Source organism: Gracilinanus agilis, chromosome 1 (assembly GCF_016433145.1).
Source record: "Gracilinanus agilis isolate LMUSP501 chromosome 1, AgileGrace, whole genome shotgun sequence".
Lineage (NCBI taxonomy): Eukaryota > Metazoa > Chordata > Mammalia > Didelphimorphia > Didelphidae > Gracilinanus > Gracilinanus agilis.
In genome coordinates this window covers 345,421,916-345,448,194 of record NC_058130.1, presented here as the reverse complement: position 1 = coordinate 345,448,194, position 26,279 = coordinate 345,421,916, and the positions used below count along the sequence as shown (strand labels likewise).

Here is a 26,279-nt window from a genome sequence, read left to right as displayed (position 1 = left end):
ACCAAAACATGACAAGTGAAGATATTGTCATTGTTTGCATTTTCCACTTTACCCTGATGCTATTACCACTTCAAAATTGCCAGGACATAGAAGTGCAAGGGCTCATCTTTATTCATAAGTAGTACATAGAATGATTTGGACGACCATCTTTTACATGTCTTCGACTCAGAGGAACAAAATTAGAAATAGATGCATGCCCCGAACAGAGCAGCATTTTCTAAGCAAATGTGTTTTTCAAGATATGCAAATTTTGAGTCTGAGCAACTTGACAGCAGCCTTGTAGCTGAAAGATTTTTTTTTAATGCAGGAAAAATTATTTAATATACTAGAAGTGAACTGCCTTCAAAGGCAGCTGGAGGGAGGAGGGAGAGACAGAATGAGAGAGAGACAATGAAAGAGAAAGAGATGGGGAAGAGACAGAGAAAGAGAGAGACAGAGATAGAGATAGAGAAAGAGGTGGGGGAGAAATCGGGGAGAGGTAGAGGGAGAGAGACAGAGAGAGAGAGAGAGAGAGAAAACAAAAGCCCAAGAACTGGAGGTAATTAGCACATATTACTAAAGAGAATAGCATTAGAGCCAGGGAAGTTCTGGGGACATGAAAGGGGTTTTTTTCTTGCAAAGCAATTAAGCTTCACCAATTTCTTGGCAATGGGGGGAGGGGTGTTTTTTTTTTTAATGCTCTATTTAATTGCTCACATCTTTTTACCAAATTCTGGATTTTTTTTTTCAGAGAAATGGATCTCCAAGGTGTGTTCCTTCTTTCATAGACATGCATATTCCGTGGGACCAAATCAATTGTCAGTGGAACAATCAAATTAAAACCACTAAAAGGGCACACAGGTAAGTCAAATTTAAATATAAAACCAAATTAGCTCATTGTTCACAAATTAGTGTGCTGATTTTTAGAAGCACCAAAACTTTATGTCAAATTTTTAAAGTGTTAAAGAAGTTTATCTAGTTAAGCAAGTGAACATGAGCTTGCCTGAGCTCAGACTTCAGCACTCACGCGCACTCATACACATGCACATCACAATTCAAATGAGGATCATTGCAATACCATTTGCAATAAATAAGCAAATAATTATCCATGTATTCCAATTTGTATAAACTGATTTGGGTCCTCAAAGAACTGAAAATGAAATGGCTGAACAAATTGTGGTATATGATGGTGATGGAATACAATCGTGCTGTAAGGAAAGATGAACAGGATGATTCCAGAGAGAGCTAGAAAGACCTACATGAACTAATGCAAAGTGAAACAGGCAGAACCAGGAAAACATTGTACACAGTAACTGGAATATTGTGGGATGATCAAATGTGGTAGATTTTGTTGCTAACAGGACAGTTCTGAGGGACTTATGACAAAGAATGTTATCCATCTCCAGAGAAAGAACTGTTGGAGTAGAAATGCAGAAGAAAACATGATTTATCACTTGTTTATTTGGGTATATGATTTGGGGTTTTGGTTTTATAAGATTATTTGCTTACAAAAATAAATAATATGGAAATGTGTTTTTAGGGATAAAACAAGTATAACCCAGTAGAAATGCTTGTCAACTCTGGGAGAATGGAGGGAAGAGGGGAGGGAAAGAACATGAATCATGTAACTTTGGAAAACTTATGTGTAAATTTGTTACTAGAATAAAATAAAGACAAAATTTAATTAAAAATAAAATTTTTTGAAAAAGATCTGAAAATGAATGCCATAAGGGGGTAGCTAAGTGACTCAGGGGATTGAGAGCCAAGCCTAGAGTCATAAGATCCTGGGTTCAAATCTTGCCCCAGATACTGCCTAGCTATGTGACCCTGGACAAGTCACTTAAGCCCCATTGCCTAACCTTCACTGCTCTTTTTGCCTTAGAACCAAAACACAGTATTGATTATAAAACAGAAGGTAAGGATTAAAAAAAATGAATGTCGTAGAAGGAAATGGAGAAGTACATTATGGATCTTAGGAACCTATGACATATACTCTAGAACAGTGATGGGCAAACTATGGCCTGTGGGCCAGATGCGGCCCCCTGAAATGTTCTATCTGGCCGTGCAACATTATTCCTAATCTGACAAATACAATGAGTAGGATACAATACAATGAAACTTCAAAAGAGTTGCCTTAGAAACAGACTGAGAGATGAGCATTTCCTTTCCTTTGGCCCCCTCTTTAAAAAGTTTGCCCATCACTGCTCTATGAGGAACTTCAGTGATGAAAAGGAGCAAAAAGTTGAACTAGTAATTTAGAAAGAGCAAGGGATGAAGGGCAGATAGCCAGAATGCTTTAATGATATCTTTTATATATACCTCGAAAATAAAGAAGGCTTCCAGCATATCAGAAGGATCCATTCTTTTTTTTTTTAAACCCTTAACTTCTGTGTATTGGCTCCTTGGTGGAAGAGTGGTAAGGGTGGGCAATGGGGGTCTAGTGACTTGCCGAGGGTCACACAGTTGGGAAGTGTCTGAGGCTGGATTTAAACCTAGGACCTCCTGTCTCTAAGCATGACTCTCAATCAGTCCACTGAGCTACCCAGCTGCCCCAGAAGGATCCATTCTATAGAACATATGGAAGGATATGAACAAGTATCACCCAGAATAGACAGGCAAGAATAGATATGTGCATCATTGGAGAAAACATCCAAATTGATGAGATTAGGGAACCACCAAAGGATAGAATTATTGTAAATCTGCTTACTGCTTGATTAAGGGCACTCCTTTTTAAAAAGGAATATAGAAGTTATTAATTGGAATCCACTAAAATTACAAATCTTCAGCTGGGAATAGAGGATGAAATGGAGAAAACTTTTGAAAAGTAACCTAAAAGTCTTACCTCTGATAGTAGGAAGGTAATTGTAATTTGTTACTTCTCTTTACAAAACTTATGTGTAATTGTGAGCTGCTTCAAAAATTAAATAGTTAAGTCTTAAACTGATGAGACATCTCCTAATTCTTTCAAGAAAATATTATACTGTGAAGTTTCATTTCTTTCCAATTAAATTGGAACTCTGATTTTTGCTTATTTTTTCCATATCATAACATATCATAGATATTTTCTGGTTTTTTCTTTACATTAAATCACAATTTGATCAGCATGCCATTTCAAGTAACAAGTTAACAGAAAAAGGGAAGAAAAAATATGGGTCAGTGAGTAGAAAATATTTCAGATCTTTGAGAGTTGTCTGAAGTTTCTTACCCTATAGCTATTTCAGGCTTTGAAGCGGGGAAAGAGGAAAGGGCATCACTAGAATGAGGCAGGTTGGCCTAAGACTCTAGAGACTCATCCAAAAATTGACCAGTCTCTCAAGACAAGTTTCTAACAATTCTTAGGATGACCCTGACTCCAAATGATATAATGGGAGTTAGGTGGTACAGTGGCTAGAGAGTCAGGAAGTCAGGAAGACCTCAGTTCAAATTTGACCTCAGACACTCATTAGTTTTGTGACTCTGGGCAAGTCACTTCATCTGTCTGCCTCAGTTTCCCTATCTGTAAAATGGAGAGAATAATAACATCTACCTACCAAGGTTACTGTAGAGATCAAATGAGATAATACTTATAAAGCACTTTGCAAGCGTGAAAGTACTACATAAATTCAACTACTACTATGGATCTAGTTTTGCATGTACATACAATTTATGCCAATTTCACTAATTTTTATGCCTCTAGAATAAAAGAAACATTCAACTTAGATTTTAAAGGAAACCACTAAAAAAAGGAAGTTTTGCTTAGTCTAAGGAGAGGAGATAAAAACATCACTATCTTCTGAACCCAAAACTCAAGAAAACCTTTACTGGGATTCATGAAAATCATGCAAGGAACACAGGACTTTTTTATGCATTAATATTTAACTAATAATTCTAAGTACTTTCAAAATTATTTTGTGTACTAAAAGGAGACATCAATATAGAGCAGGTTTATACATAAAGAGCAGTTCTAAAATGGATAGTTGAAAATGCTATACATATATATTTTATATATGTATGTATACACACATATATGCATAAATAAAATATATATAGCATTTAGGAAACAATTATATATAATTGCTTCCTAAATCAATATGGTGCATCCTAAAAGTGTTACTTGGTCTCCAAAAGGATAGGCACTAAAGAAGAATATCTCATGGCTTGTTAAATTGATGGTCTTTAGTCTGTCAGCACAGTTTATTTGAAGCTTTAAAGGATTAATATAGCATCCAAACATGCTATGCTCAGTAACCACTAAGGCATGCTAAGGCCAAGTTTCATATACCTGTCATTGATCTCATTAAATGACTGGTGAAAGAAAAGAAAAAGAAGCTAATTAATACCACAAAGCAGAAAACAGTAACCTCAAGTTTGTGCATCCTTTCAAACAACCCTCCCACATCTCTGCTAAAGCTATTTCTCTCTTGATGGGTTCGCCAAAGACCAAAACAAAAAACAAAAACCACATAGATTGTGGAAAGGGGTCTTAGGTTTCATTCAGGTTCTGCTGCTATTTCAAAGTGAAGCCTGGAAATTTGCTTTGCTTCAGCTCACTCATCAACAAAATGGGATTGACAGAGGCTTAAGTTAAGGGGCTTTTTAGTTACTGAAACAACAAGAATGACTAAAATTTGCTCTGTTTAGAGTTTATTGCTGAGAAGAAAATACTCTGAATGAGAGAACTGGATACTATTATTAGGGACCAGGAAGAACTTTGTAAATGTTACACATGACTTCACAAGAACAAGATCTTCACCCTCTTCCCATCCCTCCCTCCCACCTCAAGATTAAGGTCTAAGCAAGCTCTTAGTTTTAGTTCTCCTTTTAGACTGTAGATGTCTACCTATCTAATTTGTATCATGGCTCCCACTTGAATTTATTGACTGTGCCCCCACTGTCAAACAGACAAATGAACATTCTTCCTTTCTGCCTTTCTCTACAGTTATGCATTGCTGGAAGTTTCAGGAGGCATGGGAGATTTTGGGAAGCAATTTCTCCACCAACAAAAGATGGTAGCCAAGTATAACCTAGATCAAATTGTTTGCCATCTTGGACAAACATCTCATATTGGGAGGATCTTGAACTCAGCATTTTAGAAAATACATGTTTAAAATTATTTTTACACATAACTGGGAAAAACCATATATATATGCATATATATATATATATTAAAAAGATATAACTCCCCTATTCCCTGTCCAGAAACAAGATGTGATTTCGCACCAGTCCTAGAACATGTTAGTGACTCCCCACCACTACAAGAAACCATTTCTACTGACTACTTGCTTTTGACTAGAGGGTGAGTCTAGCAGCTGGTTTTTTGGAATACCTTATGGAAGAGAAACTTTAAATGGGTCTGAAGGGCACTAAAAGAGCTCTCTACCACAAAGTCAACCTTAACCTTTTGGGCTAAGATATTAAGTTGTCTGTTCAAATGCAAACACGTTATGCCATTATCATCCATTAACATCTTAAGATGAATCAGCCCATCAACTTAGATTTGTTCATCTCATGACACTTGAAGGAATGGGGCAAAGGAGAAAACAGTTCAGATTGAAGAGAGGGCACAGTCAAGTGGGAGAAGTTCACCTGAGAGGGACAGTCAGGATCAAGTGAAGAAAAGAATACAGGGAAGCTTTGGGACTGATTTTGGACCTGAAGGCTGAACTCTCTTCCTTCTTTGCATTAAAAGGAATACATCAGCCTCCCAGGACAGAGAGTTAGTACCCATGCCTCCTGATGCTCCTCCATCCCCCCCCCCATCCCCATTGTCCCAGTGATAAATGTTCTGGTAGTCTAGGATTGACGGAACTTGCCAGAGAGTCAATGCCCAACTTAAAAAGAAAAAAGAGAAATTAGCATGATGAGTGCTCTTCTGAATGAGTAACTGCAGGGGATATATATAGAAAAGTAAGTGAGATCTATTTTTAAAAACAGGAGGGTCAATGGCCCTCATGAGCAATAAAGTGATTGGCACTCCTTTAATTTGTGCTTACGGTCAGGAGAACAGCCTCATCAAGTTCTTCTGCTTCCTTTACGATTGTCTCTAGAGTCTCCTTGGCGGTATCCATAGACTGTAGAAAATTCACCATCTGCTCATGCAGGTATTCCATTTTTCTCTTCTTCACCTCCTCAAAGCTCTGTGCCTTCTCATCGTACTGGGCCAGCACCTTCTTCATCATTTCTTCATTCTGTTCTTCAAGTCGTTTCTCATTTTTGCTACAGTTTTCCTGGAAAATGTATACTTCTAAAGCCAGTGCAAATGCAAGATATGTAATTACATTATTGAGACATGATTCTTCTTTAAAGTATCAGTCTCAAGTAAACTTGAAGGCTGTAACTGTCTAATATTCTAGCGTAAGAATTCCATTTTTCTGAAAACATAAAGGAGTGGATATACAGTATGTGATGGAGGGGAGGAGAAAGACTTCCAACATACCAGAATTTTATTAAACTATCCAAAAGCAAAACTTTAGAAGGGCATTCCTCTCTTATCACCTCAATCACCTTTTACCCCTCTGTCACTCAGCAAGGGAAGCAGAGCACCCCCCCAATTTTAGTGTCCACCCTTTTATCCATCACAGGCGTCATGAGTAGAGAGCTACTCTTAGAGTCAGAAATAAATGGGTTCAAGTTATGCCTTTGACTCATTCTGATTGTGACCCTAGATAGGTTGTTTAACTGCTCAGTGTCTCAAATAACTCTCAAGTTGCTTAGCAGACACTGATTTGCATTGCAAAAAAGATGTTTTCTCATTGGGAGACCTCTATTCCAATGAAACCACAGATCTAATTTTAAAAAGAGCAAAACAACATAAGGGGGGGTCTATTTTAGACTACATGTGAAAGAGTTCAGTGACTGAAGTACCAAAAAGACATTCATAAGTACTCAAAAGACACAGAAGGAGCCTCTTAGAGTAAAGCTCCATGACTAGTCTTTACCAAATTTAGGGACTAAATTCAAGGCCCTTTGCTGATCAGTTAAGTCATCCTATCTTTGTAGAAATAACCAGGGTGTTGAATAGTTTGCTATACCCCATACATTTTCCTTAGTGGGAACACGACTCTATATAATATGCAAGATGGAACAATTCTGTCCTTTCTGATGCATTCAGATGCTTGATCAGACTAGCTCATAGGGCTTGTCATTGGGGGGAAAACCTTTACTAATGGCCCTAGATCTCTGTCATTTTGCCATTTCTGTCACGGGTCCCTCACTTGTCGACTCATTTATTAATTCTTCCATTCAAAAAGCATTTATTAAGCACCAACTCTGTGTAAGCAAATATGCTAAGTGCTAAAAAATGCTAAAATTAAAGCAAAACAGTTCCTATCTTCAAGGAATTTAGAACCTAGGTTGACAATGAACACCTCTGGGACATAATGAATAAATAGGAAGGAACTAGTAACTAGAAACCCAAAGCTATTTGCCACTATCCCCTATGCTCTTGTCCTGAGATTTTGTGATTTCATCCTGCTCATCTCCACCTCTCCCTCCTCACCGCTGTTTCATGGCTTCCTTGGCTTCCTTCAAATTTCAGCTAAAATCCTACCTTCTACAAGAAGTCTTTGCTGGTACTCTTTAATTTTTCATTCTAATTTAGACTATTTTAATTCTAATCATTATACATTTATTTAATTCCCTCCGAGATTATCTCTAATTTATCCTGTATATATCTTGTTTCTACATGTTGTTTTCCCCTGTAGGTTGTGAGCTCTTTGAGGGAGAGGCTGTTTTACAGTGCCAAGCATATAGTAAATAGTTCATTAATAAATTCTTGTTGGCTTATTGACTTAAATGCAACAAGGGTGAGGTTTAAGTTCTGAGTGGATTTTCTATGGACAGCATGTTGCTTATTTAATGACTCTCCCATCCTAATTATGGAAACTGTCGTGGGAAAAGGTAAACTCTGGTCCTTTTGTCTTTACTTAGAATGGTCTCACTGATTTTACACAGAGAGAGTGCTTTAGAGACAGTCATTTCTAAAGGCAAAAAATAAGTCAACTATGGACAAAACATAAGCAAAAACAATTCAATTCCTTACTAGTTGAATAAACTAAATCCTTTAGAAAGAGGTATTAGTAGGGAACTAAATGCAGCAACTCACCTCAATAGTATTGAAGAATGATTCTATCTCAGTAACAAATGCTTCAATCTTCAGGGACTTTTCTTTTAAATTCTCGAGAAATTCCCCTAATTGAATCTGAATTTAAAAAAAAAGGTTAACTATATAATATTTGAGGAAAAAGCCTTGGTAATATTTTGCAGTCACCAACATCTAGTCTTATAAATACATCCCACAAAGACATTGATATTTTTGAGAGCTATTTGTTTACATGATTGCTACTTGTTCCTTTGAGGTATTCTTAAATTCTAGTCTGTTTGTAGTTTTCAGTTCTTTCTCCCTAAATAGTGAAAAGAACTAATTAAAATAGAAAGCTGCTAAATAGTCCACTTTCTCTACTCCATCTCCTTGGGGTTCACACCTGAGCCTATCCTATCCTGTTACCACCTACCCTGCCCCTCCACCTTTTCTGATGCCCTCTCCCACAATGTCCTGGTCTTTCTGCGCACAGGGGCTGCTGTTGTTCTAGCTTAAAAAGTTTATATGACAAAAATGAATCCTGTGTAATTATAATAACCAAGCTTGGGGGCAGCTGGGTGGCTTGGTGGTTTGAGAACCAGGCCCAGAGACGAGAGGTCCTGGGTTCAAATCTAGCCCCAGACACTTCCTAGCTGTGTGACCCTGCGCAAGTCACTTTGCCTCCATTGTCTAGCCCTTATCTCTCTTCTGCCTTGGAACCAATGACACAGTATTGATTCTAAAATGAATGGTAAGGATTTTTTTTAAAAAAAACCAAGCTTACACCAGAAAAAGAGATAAGAAAAAATGCACCTCCCTCTCTTTACAAAAGTGTAGGATTATGGATTTGGAACATTGTATGTACAGTTAGTCTTGCTTCCTGTGTTGGTTAATTTCTTTTTTTTTTCTGTTGCTTTTTCATTCTTTATTAGAAAAGACAGTTCTCTGGGTAGGGAAAAGAGGAGGAATATATTCAGAAACTAAGACAACAAAAATACATATCTCCCAAATACCTGAAGTCTATATAAGGGCACATTTCATGCTCTTTGCCCTGAAAGAGGTTTATGTTGCTTCAGGCATGAAAATTACTAGCTCAGAGCTCACTCCTTTTTTTGGGGGGGGGGAGCAATTAAAGTTTTAAATTTCAAATATTTAAGATAGGTTTTAATCACTTGAGACAACATAACTTTAAATCCCCAACTTTTATGAATCATATAGGATATTAGCTATGATACCCAAATGTTCCCACTCTCTTTGCTGAAGCCACACAGTAGTCATTAATTAAGAAAACCAAGTGTCAGCCTGGTGGAGGAGTGAGCATATTGTCTTGAGCTCTGATGCTAATGCATCAAGATTGATGTCTAAAAATGTGCCAGGTAAGCTACTGCAGCTCAGCACAAATTACATAGACATAGACCCAATGTTGGGCAAGTTGATAAGGGCAAATTTGGTAGAGAACATGCATATTCAAGATTCCAATGTGTTAAAATGCTGAATCAAAATGAGCCTGAGAATTATTTAGCAATGCCCTTTAAAGTGCATTTTATTTGAATTTGAAATCATTTTGCTTTTTTCCCTTCCCGTTCCAGTAATAATCTTCATGCATATAATTGCATGAAGGTTAAGCAAAAAACAGAGGCAGATATTCTCCTTTGTTTTCTGGGCCCTTTCCAACTCAAATAATTTATTTAAAAGTTTAAGGGATCAAAGATAAAGGACATTGCTGAAATCACAAAGGAGAGGGACGTTTTTAGTAGAAGAGTATTGTAGCCATTAGAATTTTAAGAATATATTTACCTTGACCACACTGATAGCTGTGTCAAGTGCAGCAACTTCATGGTCTTTGTGCGCGCCAAATATCTTGTCAATTGCAGAAATAGGGCATTTGCATGTGTAGCAATACGTGTCGATCTGGGATTTTTTTGCTTCTTTCTGTGCACCTTCCATTTCTGCCAACAATTGTGCTGGCTCTACAACCTCAGACCCCAAATCCTTCTGTGGAGCAGACCTCCTTTGTTCCGCGTCCTTGGCAAATTCATCGTTTTCACGGACAAGTTCAAAAGACTCCTTGCCTTGGGATAGGGCATCTTCAGGTGTGGATTCAGACAACAAGTCATCTGATAAGAGATCCTCTTGAGTAACCACTTCATAATTCATTAATTCTGCAAACTCATATTCATCCTGCACAGGGCTGCTGCAGGGCCTTGCCTCCCTCATTTCAGGAGCTACAAGTTCTTGAGCCTCTACTTGTAGGCTTTCTGGAACAGGTGTTGCACCTGACACAAATTCTTCTTCTGGATAAGACACTTCTACTGGGATATGTTGACTTGCCTCAGCAATGGCATTTTCTTCCTCATTATCCTGGCCACCAGGTTCATCTACTCTCTCCAGAATGTGATGTGTATCTTGGAAGGGCACCGCATAACTTATTTTCTGAGAAGCCAATTGGACTTCTTCAGTAATGGGCATTTTCCCCTGTACCTCTTTATCCTTAGAGTTTTCCATGCTGTTTTTAAATTCCCCTTCACTGAACATAGCTTTCTGTTCCTCCTTCATGCTCCTCTCCCCAGAAATAGTTCCAAACCTCCCCCAGACTTCTCCTTCTGCAGCTATCAGTTGGCATGAGTCATCTTTACCAACTGGTATTTCTTCCAGAGGTTGGCCTTGGTCTTTCTGATATCCAGATGCATCATGGAGAATGTCATCTTTGAGAATGTATTTCTCGAAATACAATCCAGTTCCCTCCTCAGCATCAGAATGTCTGCTTGGAAATGAAGCCTCAGAATTCAGGCTCTCCCTGTCAGAGGTGGTTTCGCCTTCCTTCTTTTTGTCCCCAACTGCTTCTTCGTACAGATCTTTATATAAGAATGCTAGAGCTGGTGGTTCCTCTAGCAGTTCTGGGTTAATGGCTTTAACTTCTGTAGGAAACAGCTGAGTTCGGGATAACACCCCTTCCTCTGCATTGAATAAGGGCATTCCAGGGGACTTTGATTCCACCTCTCTGGCTATATCCCTTGGAGTCTCACTGTCAGTTGATTTGAGGGCAAGTAAAGATGACTGGGATGTTGTATAAGGAACTTGGTCATCACCCTTTTCCATTCCATAAAAGCTTTCATCTAATTTCACCAAGTCAAACTCACATTCTAGTGTCCTGGCTTCTGAACTTTCTAAGAAAGAGATTGTTTCTTCAGGAACTTTCTTTTGGGGTTCTACTTCAATATCCTGCTTCTGAAGAGATTCCTTTTTCTGTGGCTCTGGGGAGATGTTATAGTCAATCAAAGTATATTTTTCAAAATAATCCACATCACTGGGTATCATGTGAGAACTGAAGGCCACATCTGAGTCAGTGGAAATGTCCTCTTCTTCTGGAAGAGGTTTCTCTTGCATCTGTCCCTTCACCAGGGACACATCTTCTTCCAAATTACCTACACGAGATTTATTTCTCACAGCTTCCTGGGCTGTAGTCTCCTCTCTACCATCATGAGAGAGCTGAATGTTCTGTGAAGTCTTCTCTTCCAAGTACTCTAATTTATCCTGCATTTGTTCACACTCCTCCTCATCAACAGATGAAATAAAAGCAGGAGCATGAATGTTCAATATCTCACAACCTTCAGAGATGATGCTAAATGCATTTTTTTGATCTTCTGTGAGGCCAGGGGGCTTGCTGGTCACAACAGGAGCTGCAAATGCTCCATTTTTTACAAAAACATTTTCAGGTTCCTTTGCTACACTTTCAGTGGAAAAAATTTCTTCACTATTAGTTGATGGCATATCACATGTTCTTTGGTCAGAATCACCAACTGCTGATGGGTAAGGTTTATCTACCTGAAGATCTTCCAAAGGTTTTATCTGGGAATCAGAAATTTGCTTTGAGACAAAGGTGGGTAGAATAGGTAAGTCTGGTGCCCTGTCTTTTGTTTGGTGAGCCTGACCTGTGCCAGGTAGTTCTGGTGGTGAAATTTCTGGTATCTCTGACCTTTTAACTTCTGGAGAAGATATTGAAATCACAGAAATCTTTGTTTCCTTGATTTCTGGGCCAGCCACCAAGAGCGCCGTTTGTGATTCTCCAGTGACTGATTTTGCTTTAGCCAAAGAACATGTCTGATTTTTCAGATTCTTGGTTTCATCATAAGAAATACCAAAGGTGAATCCTGATTCTTCAGAGGCAAAATTGGCTTTCCCTGCTGAGTATGGCTGAGTCCTTAGATTAGTTTCACCTGGAAGGCTACTACCTTTTTGTTCGACTTCCTCCTCAGGATTGACTGTGATGGCTTCAGGTCTTCCCAAAATTACCTTTTCTTTACCTAACAAAGGAGATTGACAACTCTTTTCTTTGTGCCCTTCTGGAGAGCCCACTGAAGCAATTTGTGATTCCTTGAAAAAATCTGCTTTAGCAAATGATAGTAGTTGACTCTCATCCACTGAACTTCCAAGAATCATCCCTGATTCATCAGACACCTCTCTGGCTCCCAGAATTGGATGAGGCTTTGAATCTTCCCACATGCCTCTCTCTGCAGAAAAGAGTTGATTTTCACTGGGGGCTGAAGCAGTAGACTTGGGTAGCTCTGACACCACACTGGCTCCAACAGATATCTTAGACAACATTCCTTCATCTTCTTTATTTTCACAGAATTGAAATACAGAGTCTTTTGGGTGTTCTGCTTTATGTAGTCTTGATTCCTCTGGCATGCTTATTTTGTTTGTATCTCTGAGCATCAATGGGACCACTATTTCTGATTTTTCTGCCAGTGCATCTTTTTCAGTGATGCAATATGGTTTTTGTTCTGGGACATTTTCTTCATCAGTTGAACTTACAGTTCTTAGTTTAGATTCGCCATCATAAAATGTGGAAGACATAGCCTCTGTCATTTCTTTCTCTGGTCTATCACCATCAGTTTTAATTAATCTGCCTTGTGGTTCTTTCATTGTCAAAGTTCTTGATTCCAGCTTTGCTGACTCTTTCATGAAACTTTTACCTGCAAATTCTGATGTAGTTGACTTTGGTGGCCAACTAACTTGATCCACTTTCACTGGAGAGGACAATTTTTTTTCTGGGTCATGCTGTTCATCAAGATAAGTTAAAACACTCTTTGATTTTTCTATTAACTGGCTTGTTTCAGAGGGAGAGTAGATTTCTGACTTCTGTATCTTGTTATCACCAGTGAAGTGAATAGGAGCACCACTTTCAGCTTCTTTTGAAACCAATTGCTTTCCGGGAAGAGGAGAATCCAGTGGTGCAGCTATTTCCTTAGGTTGAATTAGGGAAAGTTTTGCTTTTTCTTGAATTGATACTCTGGTCTCAGGCAGAGGTTTCTTTATTTCTGACTGCTGGGCTTCATCAACATATTTTGCGACCTTTGAAGTGTCTGCTTTTGATTCATTTTCAAGATATGTCCTGCCCTGAGCAGAAGTAACTTTTATGCTTGCTAGTTCTTTTGATGGCATCTCAATTCCTCTGCCTGATAAAGATTGCATTTCTTCCTTCCTATATTCTGGTGTTTTATGTTCTTCAATAAGATTCCCAGAAATGGGTTTGGCTATCTCTGGTGTAGTTTCTTCTGTGGCAGATAAAAATATAGACTCTTCTTTGGACTGTCTTAGTTTTCCAGATTCTGTTAAAACCGTTCTAGATTCTGCCACAGATAACAGTTTTGATTCTGGTAAATGATGAGTTGGTAGTGGCTCTGACTTTTGTGATACCTTTTCATCTCTTAAAGGAGTCAACTTGGATGGTTCCTTATCTACTTGGTTAGGTAAAGATAATGGTGTTTCTTTCAGCTCCCTTTCTTCACTGGCTTTAATTAAAATGGCTGTAGGTTCTTTCTCAGTCAAAAATTCTGACATTGATAAAGGAGATGATGCTGGTTTCTCAGCTTCACTAAAGTCATTAGGGGCAGCTGGAACTGTTGTTTTAGCCTCATCTCCCAATACAGCTGTGTCTGCAGCAGGGCTCTGCTGAGTTTCTGTAGCTTCTTTTTCATCAATATCATTTTCTGGAGCACTAGTTCCAAAAAACAAACTGGCCATCCAGGATTTGAAAGATGAAACTCCTTTTTTGGCTTTACTCTCAGTAATAGCTCCTGTAGCAGCAGTGTCAGCCTGCACAGGCACTTTGTTGATTATTTCTGGGGAATCCAGTGGTGCAGTTATTTCCTTAGGTTGAATTAGGGAAAGTTTTGATTTTTCTTGAATTGAGATTCTGGCCTCAGGCAGAGGTTTCTTTGTTTCTGACTGCTCTGCTTCATCAGCATGTTTTGCGACCTTTGAAGTATCTACTTTTGATTCCTGCAATAGTCTTTTCTCTGTGGAAGAATGTGGTGTTCTTCCCAGATCTTCTTTTTCATTACCTAAGGCTGTTACTGAATCTTCTGCCAGACAACTGGTTGCTTTGACTGGAGAAGGAATAATTTCAGGCTTTACCTGTTCCTTTATGTGGTCTCCAGAGATTCGCGTTTGGACCTTAGTGATGCTTTCAGATGTTGATGTGAATTTTTCCTGGCCATCTTCTTCAACGCCTAAATTTTCTGATATCCCACTTTCAGGACTCACTAATGAAGAGATCTGCTCTCCATTAGCTTCAGGTTTACCTACATTTTCATCTTGAACTGCACCTTTTGGCTCTTTGGCCACTTTTATTTCAGAAGAGTTAGTTTGAGTTATCAGTTTCTCCTTATGGTCAGGGGTCCTGCTCAGAAGAGATGTTGGTTTCTGTGCTGATAAATCAGATTCTTCAGCTGGGTAAAGGCTTTCTTCTTGTACATATTTATAAATTCGTTTCTTCTCAGATGGAGCAGATGTTAGCTCTCCCAACAATCTTCCATCTGTGGCAGAGGAATATAGTTGCCCTGTCTCCAGCAATCTTTCCTCCTTAGGGCCAGTCAGCTCTTGGCTTGGTTCTCCTGGGACCCAAATGTGTTGTTCTTTTGGCAAAGGGAGGGACTCTTTTGCTTCCTTAACATCTCTACGTTCCATTGTCACAACAGATTTGGACTCTTCCAAAGGCAAATTTGCTTCTTCAAATGAATGTGACTTAGTAGCAATATCCTGTTTTGACAGGTCAGGTAAATTAACAATATCATCTGGGCATAGTGTAGTTTTTTGCTTTGCAAGGCCCTCAGAAAGATCAGAAAAGTCCATCTCGGATGGCTCGGGTACATTTTCTGACACAGGGGATGAATGTGTTTGGGCAATGTCTTCATTCGTTTTGGTCAAAATATCCCCTGACTTTTGTGAGACCAAATTTCCTTTGGGGGTCAAAGGATGAGTTTTTTGCTTCTCCCCTTTGTTAGAGTCTGCCAAGTCCCTTGACTCTTGTAATAATTCTTTTAATGAAAAATGATCTTGCTGTGGTTCTGGATTTTCTTTTTTAACAAAAGAAGCTACTGATTCATCTGACACCCCACTGGCCACCTCGGTGATGAAAGGCTTTGTTTCTTGATTCAGACTTTCCTGACAAACATGTGATGGGCCAGAAACCTCCTGCTGCTCTTTCACCTTAGGCCCTGAGAGAGATAAAGAAAGGTCCTTGTGCTCTTGCTTCCCTTCTTCCCTGGTCTTAGCCTCAGATTTTACCCTTTCTGGCCCTGAGCTTCCTATTTCTGGTGTGAGAGATTTCTCTTGATTTGCATCCCCATGTTCATGTTCACTCACTAAGCCCTGTGATACACTCTCTGATAATTCTCTTGCATGGGGTGACATGACTGCCTTCTCAGGTTCCACAACTGGCTTTTCTGTCAGCAAATGACCCTTCTCTGACATCAAAGTTGCAGGCTCTTGTCTGCTCCTCTCACCTGTAGGAGATACTGATTTCATGGAAACCTCTTCTGTCACCAAAGTCTCCAATTCATGTGAGGGATATTTTGTTTCTCCCTTTGCTTGTGATGAAACTCTATGCTCAGATGCCGATATCGTAGTCTCTGATAAAGGTAGTTTGGTATCTTTTTTCTCTACTTCAACAGCCATGTGTGGTGGAACAGAACTTCTGGTCCCTGATGCCAGAGGGGACGATTCAGAGGTTTGCTTCTCAGACAAAGTTGAATGTTTAGCTGCAGAAACTGTCAGAGATGGGACCCCTTGATCATTTCCAACCTTTGATAAAACTGAATCCTCAGGCACAGGTGACCCAGGCTTTTTCTCTTCTTGTCTCACTTCTGATGAAATTGAATGCTCTGTTGAGTATCTATCATGTGGTGATTCGTGGGAATTATTTTCTTCTTTATCTACTTCTGATCCGATTGGAGGCTTAGATGCAGCTTTTTCAATGGGGGAAGGACCAGATTCACCTACTTCCTTTTCTTTCTTATTTAGAACCAGATGTTCTGTTGGTAGTAAAAGACCATCTACTTCTCCTTTCCTTTCTTTTGATAAGACTGAATCAGATACAGATGTTTCAGGAAGTGGTGAGCCTGATTGGATTTCTTCCTTGATTACTTTGGACAAACTCGGATGTCTGAATTCTGATGCTATGGCTTGTGAAGAATCGGGGATGATTTCTTTCTTATTTTCTTCTAACAAAGATGAGAATTTCAGTTCAGGGGGATGAGGAGTTTTCTCTTTTTCTGATTCTAATAAAACCTGATGCTGGGATCCAGGTATGGCTGTTTGTTCTTTGTCCTGGCTAACCTTTCCCTTTGTCTCTGCTTGTGAAACTCCAAATCCAGCTAAAGATGTTGCTTTTGGAGTATCCTTCAGGTTTTCCTTATTCTTCAATGAAGTTTCCTGTTGAGGAACAGGTGTCTCAGTTGACACAAAATCATATCCCACTTTCTTCCCTGACTCCCCAGGTACAACTGAAGGTTCTGTCACATACTCTGGGATCCTTGCAGAATGAGACTCCATTTCTTCATGCTGGGATGAAACTGGGTATTCAGATGGAACCACCTGAGAGTTAGGTGTGATTTCTTCCTTGCTTGCTTTTGAAAAAGCCAAATGTTCAGATGTCTCCTTTTGAGCATGTACAGGTTTGGGTCCTAGCTCTTTCTTCATTTCTTGAGTTGATTCTGATATGATTGACTCTTCAGCCCTACTTACTGAAGTTTTTGGTAAAATTGGTCCAATTTTTTCTTTCTCAGATGAATCTGCCTTCTTGAAAGCAGGTACTACAGGTACTGCCGAATGAGGCCAAATTTCTTCCTTCTTTCCCTCATCAGCAGTTGAAGATGGTGGAATTGAGTGTTCAGACTCAAGTACCTGAGAGGGACCTTCAATTTTTTGCTTCTGTGACAAAATGAGATATTCAGATACAGATGTGGCAGCTCCTTGGGCATCAGGCTTGACTTCTTCCTTTTCTATGTCAGCAGTTGGAGATGGTGGAATTGAGTGTTCAGACTCATGTACCTGAGAGGGACCTTCAATTTTTTGCTTCTGTGACAAAATGAGATATTCAGATACAGATGTGGCAGCTCCTTTGGCATTAGGCTTGACTTCTTCCTTTTCTACTTCAGCAGTTGAAGATGGTGGAAGTGAGTGTTCAGACTCATGTACCTGAGAGGGACCTTCAGTTTTTTGCTTCTGTGACAAAATGAGATATTCAGATACAGATGTGGTAGCTCCTTGGGCATCAGGTTTGACTTCTTCCTTCTCTACATCAGCAGTTGAAGATAGCAGGTTCAAATTTTTAGACTCTGGCTCTATAGAGGAATGTTGAACTTTTTGCCTCTCTGAAAGAGTGGGATGATCCGGGGCAGACATTGTAGCTGCTTGGGTCTTGGGCTCAATTTCTTCCTTCTCTGCTTCTGAAAAAATGGAATATTCTGAGACAGACATTGAAGTTAGCAGTGAACCAGGTTCAGTCTCCTTCTTCTCTGGTTCAGGTGTTTTGTAAGCTGGGATTGAAATGTCAGAGGCTGAGTCTGGTGAGAAAGGTTCTGTCTCATCATGCTCTTCTTCAGTCAAAGTGTGCTCAGAAGGGGATGTAGAGCGTATTGGGTAATCTTGTTCAAACTCTTCTTTCTCTGACTCTTGAACTGTATGAGGTGAAACTGAGTATTCAGACACAAATGCTGAATCTGGAGAATAGGGTCCAATATCATCTTTTTCTTCTTCAGAAATAATCATATGATCAGCTGCAGCAAAGGGGCTTAGTGGAGACCTTTGGCTGGTGTCTTCCTTCTGTAATTCCTGTGCTACATAAGGGGGAATTGAATATTCAGAAGCAGATGTGGAATCTGGTGTATAACGCTCACTTTCTAAAGTCTCTTCTTCTGAGAAGATGGCAGGTCCAGATGTAGCTGCTGAATGTATTGAGGCCTTGCACTCAGTACTTTCCTCTTCTGCTGTAGGAGAAGTCATAGAATATTCAGCTACAGATGTGAACTCTGGAGAATAAGGCACAATCTCTTCTTCTGACAAAATTTCAGATTCAGATGCTGACATTATATCTGGTGGAGACACTGGCTTAGTTTCTTTTTCCTCTAGTTCATGGGTTGAATACGATGGACCTGAAAATTCAGATGCAAAGTCTGAATCTGGAGAAATAGGTCCAATTTCCTTTCTCTCTTTCTCCAATAAAGCCACATGTTCAGAAGTGGATGTGGCCAGTAGCGGTAAGTTGGGTTCATTTTCTTCTCTCTCCTCTTCGTGAACCAAATGTGGAGGAATGGAATTTTCAGAGGGAGATGAAATTTCTGGGTAATCAATTTCAATGATCTCTTCTTCTGATGCATATGAGGGTTCAAGTTCTGGCCCTAAAGTTACTGGCAAGGAAACATCTTCCTCTTCTTTCATTTCTCCCACAGCTGAAGGTTTAGAGAAAGAAACTGATGACTCAGGCTCAGTCTCTTCCATCTCCTCTTCACCAGTTAGAGAAACAAGTTCTTCTTTTTCTTGGGAAGACTGCCCCTGGTTTTCTACATTTGTATCAAAAGGTTCTGGGGCAGACACTCTAGTGACTTGTGAATCTAACTCCAAGGCTTCCTCCTCTGCCTTAGACAAAGTGAGATTCTCAGAAATAGATGTGGTAGCAGTTGCCAATAAATCAGATTCTCTTTCTTCTTCCCCAACCTCATCCACAAAAGATGGTGAAGCTGAAATCATGGGTGAGGAGGCTTCAGCTTTTTGTGTCTCAGCTGTCAATTCTTCCCTCACCATTTTGGGGGATACCAATTCCAATGCTGCAGCATCTGTAGAATCCATTTGTATTTTATGCATTGGTGCTTCTTCAACTGGAAGTGTTGAAAGTGATGATGGGAAACTCTGAGACTCCACAACTTCATTACTAGAATATGAGGGGGCAGTATGTTTGAGCCCAGATGCTGCAGCTGCATTTAGGGGTGAATATGAGTCAATATCCTTTGGCTGTTCTACATCCCTAAGAAATGATGGCATTGGCCTGGACTCTCTAGACATTTTTTCTCTCCAGGGTGGGGAAAGCTGCTTTTCTTTATTACTCTCTGTAATTTGGGTCATTGATTTGTTTGCTTTGGAAGATATGCTAGAGTCCTGATTTCCTAGATCTGGTTCTAAAGTAATAGATGCATCTTTCCCCTTTCTGTAATTTATTTCCTTAATTACATAACCCTTTGGCAATGTTCCATAAAATTGGAGGGGAATTATTTCTTCTTTCACTGAATTAAACATCTTAATTTTATATTGTACTGTTCCTATGTAAACTGGTCTTAATACTAATGGCTTGTGTTCTTTGTATATTGCCCCAGTGATAGGGGGTGTGTTTGAGGTGGTCTTCTTTTTTCTGGCTTTGTCATAAGTACCAATAGATGATTTCTCTTGTTCTGTGCCAGGTAACTTTCCATCTGAAATTAGAGCTTTGTCTTTTGCATTGACTGGAACATCTGCCTGGCCTTCCAAGGAGTGTCTCTTTTTGCCTCCTTTCCGACGCAAAGCTGGGGAGCCATGCTTTGATGATGACTTATGGGTTCTCTTCCGAACCTTCTTACCTTCATCTAAGATAAAAGAAATGTTCCCTGGAGGGGAACTTACTGTTGACCCTTCCAAACTATACATATCAGAAGTTAAACTACTTTCTGAGGCCCAGGGAGTGGAGGATCTACTAGAGCTGGTCTCCCAGGTTATTCCACTATCTTCACGTTGAACTGTGACCATGGAAAAGGAGGGGTCAGATATAATGCACTCCTGCTTGATCTTGTCCTCTTCATTCTGGTCTGTTAACCTAGAAAGATAATAAGAATAAGAACAAGATCATACTACATTTTAACTGTTCACCAACTCTTATGAAATTAAAATACAAAAATCAAATTTTTATATACCTGAGGATACATCATAAACATCAATGTGACTCATTTAATTCACTCTTCCTAAGATGACCAAAAATGGGCAAGTATATAAAACATTGGAATGAACTAAAGTCAAAATTTAGGCCATAATCTTTGAAGATACTAAGGTTTACAATAAATATTAGTAGAACTAAATTAATATAGCTCTAACAACATATTTGAAATCAAATTCAATTTCCCCACCAAACCAGTCCCCCTGTCTTACCTACATTTTCTTTCAATTCCTCTCCCAGTTGTCTGGATTAAAACTTTCAGAGACATCTTTGAACATCTCACTTCCTTCACTTCCTACCCCTATTTTACTTCATGAGATCTCATATATCTTGTCCTCTCTGAAATCTTATAATTCTTCAATATTATAGAAATTATTAAGTCCTATAATATTGAAAAATTAAAAGATCCTCTGATCTTTCTTTGACTTTCAACACTACTTACCACTCCTACCTCCTGTATCCTTTTTTTCCTCTTCCTTCAGTTTCCACATCACTACTGATTTTAACTGGTTAGCCCTTCTTTGGAGAAAAATATTTGGGGATAATTTTGAGAAGATGGGGTATAATTTTTTAAAAGAGCAAGTGGCCCACAATTTCACCTAAAACCATTATCAGTACTCATATATTTTTTCTTCCTGCCTATTTCATAGACTTCATAGTCTCCTTTGCTAATTCAATATCCACTAATTATGAGTGTCCCTCAAAGCTTTGTCCTAGGCTCCCTTCTCTTCTGATTCTACATCTTTCCCTCAATGATTAATTTCATCTGCCCCCATGGATTCAATCTTTATATCTGTGCAAGTGAGAATCGTATCTTTATATCTAATTCCTAACCTCTCTCTTGAACTCCAGGCCTACATCTCCATCTGCCTGCTGGAGGTTTACTAATAACTCCAACTCAACACGACCCACCTGGAACTCATCAGATTTTTCTTTTTTTTTTCTGGACCTATGATTTAACCAGCATGGTGAATACCTCCTACTAATAGAGATAAGTGACTTATCCATGATCATACTCTTGAATAATTGCTTGCCTTGGGCACCAAAGGTTTTGATGTCTTGCTCATGGTTATATAGCTAGTACACACCAGAAACAGAATGCAGGTCTTCCTGACTCCAAGGCCATCCCCCAATCTATTATGCCACATATTATAAATAAAAAATTAATCTTGGAGACTTTATATTAAATTTATAAGTATTTATAACTAAAATGAAAGAAAGAGAGAAATAAAGTTTCTAGCCTATCTAACTCAAAGTCCCTGGCAGTGGTTACAAGGCATAGTTCCTAGATTCAGCAGCGGCCCCCTGCTTTACCATTTGCCAGAGATGGCTTACATAGACAAGCATCAGCTCCCTGGCAAGTCCAAAAAATGAAAAAGAGAGCCTTCTCACTTCTTCTGGCTCTTTTATCTTGCCCCTGATGTTATAACTACTCTGCTTTTGATTGGACAGTCTGAGTCATGTGTTCTGAGTCCAGACAGGAATCTCACCTGCCATGCTGGCAAATTAAATCACAGGACTCTGTGACCCCTATTAGGTGAGACTTCCAGGATCTGGTGATCACCTAGACCAGGGGTCGGCAACCTTTTTAGCTATGAGAACCATAAACGCCACATTTTTTAAAATGTAATTTCAAGAGAGCTGTACAGTGCTCACAGTGTACGTTCCTGTAACAGTGCATGTTCCTGTAACAGTACCTGAAAAAAACTGACTTTATGGCTCCTGTAGAAAGAGCCATATGTTGCCAACCCCTGCCCTAGACATTTAATTCACTCACACACTGTCTCTCAAACTCATCCTTCTCCTCAAATCTAGCCCCTTGCCAACTTTACTATTTCTTTTGATGATACCTTCATCTTCCCAGTCATGTAGCTCTGAAACTTCAGAACCATATTTACTTTTTCCCTTTCCACACACTATAGTCAATCACTTGCCACATTCTATTGGATGGTATGTCCTAGAAAGCCACAATATCTTTTATATCCAGCTCCTTATTTTCATTCACATTGCCAATACCCTAGCTCAGAACCTCTTTCCACTTACTAGGATTATTGTGATAGTCTACAAAATTGGCACAAGTCCCTTCCCTCTCCAATTCATTCCCCACATAGCAGCAAAAATATTCCTAAGACACAGGTCTACTCATTTCATTTCTCTGTTCAGAAATCATTGATGGTTCCTCTGGATAAAATATAAACTCATTATATTTAAGGTATTCCACAATCTGGCTCTGACCTATGTATCCAGACTTTTTTGATATTACTCCACTTTACACACTGCATTCCAGCCCAAATGTTCTGATTCCAAAAACCCAACATGTCATTACCCACTTCTATGCTTTTGTGGCACTTTCATGCCTGGAATTATCTTTTTTTTAAAAACCCTTACCTTCTGTATTAGACTCAATACTAAGAAGGACAAGGGCTAGACAACTGGGGTTAAGTGACTTGTCTCAGGGTCATACAGCTAGGAAGTTTGGGATCAGATTTGAACCCAGGTCCTTCTAATTCCAGGATTAGTAACCTATCTACTGTGCTATCTATCTGTCCCCTGAAATTCTTATTCTCCACTTTTCACAACTTTTATCAAGCTTTAAGGATCAGCCAAAGTGCCCCTCCTCCACACAGTCCTTTCTGATTCCCCCAAATAGAAACATTCCCATTCTCTTCAAATATTACTGTGGTGCTTTGTCTAGGACTTTTCTAGAATCCATCACCCCATTTTATATTATAGTCATATATGAAAATGTATCCTTTTCCCCTCAACAGAAGGCAAATTGCTTGAGGGTAGAACTGTTCCCTTTTGTCTTTGCATCTCCAGCACCTAGGACAGTTCCCAACATTAGCCAGATGAAGAAAGGAGAAATCAGACATTTATATTCGTTCACTACCAAATTAGCCAGGAGTTAGTTCAATCATTCTGGATGGTTATTTGTAATTATACAAGAAAAGTTAATAGGTTGCTCTGACATGGAGGTTATACTTCTATTACTGCCATAATAGTACAGTTGTTGATAAGAAGAAAAGATCTAATATAAAAAAGATTCATTTTCTGGGCAGCAAGGTGGTGCCATAGTAGACAGAGCACTTACTAGCTGTGGAACCGTAGGCAAGTCACTTAACCCTATTTGCCTCAGTTTCCTTATATGTAAAATGAAATAGAGAAAGAAATGGCAAGCCATGCCAGAGATCTCTGCCAAGAACATTTTAAATGGGGCCGAAAAGAGTTGGATACAACTGAAAAATTACTAAGTAACAACAAGGGTCTGTACTTGTGGTTTTATTAGTCTAGAATGAGAATTCCCAAATTCTCTCAATTCATAGCATCCGTAGTATCTCAGTAACTTTGTCATAGTGCCTCTAGACCAAAAGAAATACCTAATATTTTTGTTTTAATAAGTAATTAGGTTGAAATTTTAAATATCACTTTGTTCCCCTGTGAGTTCACTATGGCACTCTGGGATACCACTGTGGACAGTCTGGAAACCAAGTGTCTGTGGAATTTCTGGGTGAAAAACTCCTATCAAAGTAGATCAACACCTTCTCTAATACTTCTAATCCTAGAGAATTACCTAAAACAGAAGTATCATACTAGGGGCCTGTAAATAGCCAGAGTTGTCCAGAAAAAAACTAAAATATAATTGGGAAATGGTTAATACAACAAATAAAAATACAATATGCCTTAGGGAATGCTAATTTGTGGTTTTCTCAGTCATTTTGATCTTAACACCACTGTTCTAAAGCACTGACAGATTAAGTGATTTGCCCAGAGCTGAACTTTCCCAGCATTCAGACTACTATACCATGATGTCTCTCTTGTTCAGGATTACAAGCTGAAAATGAAATTTGTCTTTGGTGTTTAGAGAATGGATGAAGAAGTTATGGCCTATGATTGTAATAGACTATTTCTATGCTGTAATGAAAGATGAATATGAAAAATTTAGAGAAACATGAGAAGACTTTTATGAAGTGAGGTCAGAGTGAATAAAGCAAAGCCAACAAAATAATGGGCACAAGAACTACAACAATATAAATTAATGTCAGCATGGGAAGGAAATAAAACTCACATCAAATACAACAGTCAATGCTAGTTCCATGCTGTTAAAGTTAAAAAAAAAAAAAGATATGTCCCTCCTGCTTTTTAACAATCAATGAACTTTTCTAAAGAATGTTCTTTGTACAGGGATTTGTTCCAATGTTTGTTGGGAAATGAAAATTTAGCAGGAGGAAGCAAACAGAAGCTGAGTATACTATAGCTAGTTCTGAGTTTCAGCATTAACTCAAAGAAAAAATTATATATTTGGGTTTTCACTGATTTTTACACTTCTCCCCCCACCCCAACTCCATTGTGTTGTGTTCCCATAGTACTTCATTATACAATACTTTTAATCCCAGAAGAATGTCTAAAGTGCTGTTATTAGGACCAAGAAAACCTCTGAAATGGAAGAAACCCTCCAGTTTTCTCAGGAGACCAAAAGCTCAGAGAACAGAGTTGCCCCAGGCCTATGATGTGCAAAGCCATTGTATAATTCATTTCCTCCCAGTGTTGGTCCTCCTACACTGCCCAGGCTACCCTGCTAGTCCTGAACCATACTCTTTCTGAATCCACTTTTCCTTTTCACATCACTTCCCACTGAGGTTCCCAGTTTGTTTCACATTTCTAGAGTGACCTTGCAAGTGAAGGTTCACTTTTCCATGGTTTCCAAATCCACCTCTCTCACCCACAGACTAAAAACCTCCACTCATACTCAAGGCCATGCTTCCTCAGTCAAAGAACTACAGAATATCTAGGGGGTGGAAAGCTCATAAAGAAAACACTTTGAAAAAATCAAGGTGTGCAGTTCAAGTCCAAACTCTAGGGGAAATTAAATCTGCAAATCCTTTATCAGTTTAGTTATCCCAGAGGGGGAAAAAAAACAAAACAGAAATTCTCTACCTTTCTCTTATACTAGCTACCCAGAATCACAGAATCTCAGAATTGGAAGGAGCCTCAAAAGTCATCTAGCCCAGGAGTTCTTGACCTTTTTTTGTGATATGAACTACTTTGGTGGTCTAATACAGCCTATGAACCCCTTCTCAAAGAATAATGTTTTTAAATACATAAAATAAAAATATTGCTCTATTTCAAATTGCTTGCTTTCTCAGGGAAAGGGAAGGGAAGGGATAGAGAGAGAAAATTCGGAACTCTAAGTTTTAAAAAACAAAGGTAAGCAGGGCAGCTGGGTGGCTCAGTGAATTGAAAGCCAGACCCAGAGACAGGTGGTCCTGGATTCAGATCTGGCCTCAGACACTTCCTAGATGTGTGACCCTGGGCAAGTCACTTAACCACTATTACCTAGCCCTCACCACTGTGCTGCCTTAGAACCAATAAACAGTATTGATCCTAAGATGAAAGGTAAGGGTTTAAAAAAAGATTAAAATTATTTTTACATGTATTTGGAAAAAATACAATATTAAAAAACAAAACCCAGAAAATATATATTGCATTATGAGAGAAACCAATTATATTAAAATATATAAAATATTATTTTCAAATATTTTTGAAAGTTCATAGACTAGTTTAACCCATTCCTGAACAAGAATCTACCCTACAATATTCCTTATAACTGGTCATAAAGCCTCCATATTTAGAGATGTCTTTATGAAGAAGAATCTGTGGAGCTACTTTTAAACATTTCTAAATATTTAGGAAGTTTTTCTGTATGTCAAGCCCAAATTTGCTTTTCTACAACTTTGACCTAATTCTGACCTCTAGGATTAAGCAGGAAAAGTATAATATCTTTCATATGACAGCCCTTCAAGTAGTTGAAGACATTATCTTTACCCCTGGTCCAAATCTTCTTGTTTCTAGGTTCACCATCCATAGTTCCTTGATCTTTATAAGTGGTGGGGTTATTAAAGCCTGGAGACTCCTGATTGAAAGGAAGAACAGCAGTGCCCCAGAAGTTACATGCCACATATAGCTGTTCTCAAGTTTAGGGGCATTCAGACCATCTTG

The 26,279-nt window shown here is 38.9% G+C and overlaps 1 protein-coding gene across 2 annotated transcripts in view; it reads right to left on the bottom strand.

Moving 5' to 3' along the window:
• The window catches only part of CMYA5 (cardiomyopathy associated 5), a 146,261-nt gene that overhangs the window by 81,431 nt on the left and 38,551 nt on the right, over positions 1–26,279 (bottom strand). Inside the window, exons 2-6 of one of the 2 annotated variants that reach the window (XM_044663316.1) lie at positions 17,375–20,165; positions 9,836–17,227; positions 8,063–8,158; positions 5,952–6,185; positions 4,241–4,263 (exon numbers count right to left, since the gene is read on the bottom strand). In XM_044663316.1, coding sequence (XP_044519251.1) covers positions 4,241–4,263; positions 5,952–6,185; positions 8,063–8,158; positions 9,836–17,227; positions 17,375–20,165 — 10,536 coding nt within the window. Of the gene's footprint in view, positions 1–4,240; positions 4,264–5,951; positions 6,186–8,062; positions 8,159–9,835; positions 20,166–26,279 lie in introns of both variants that reach the window. The other variant, XM_044663303.1, reaches the window with a different exon arrangement.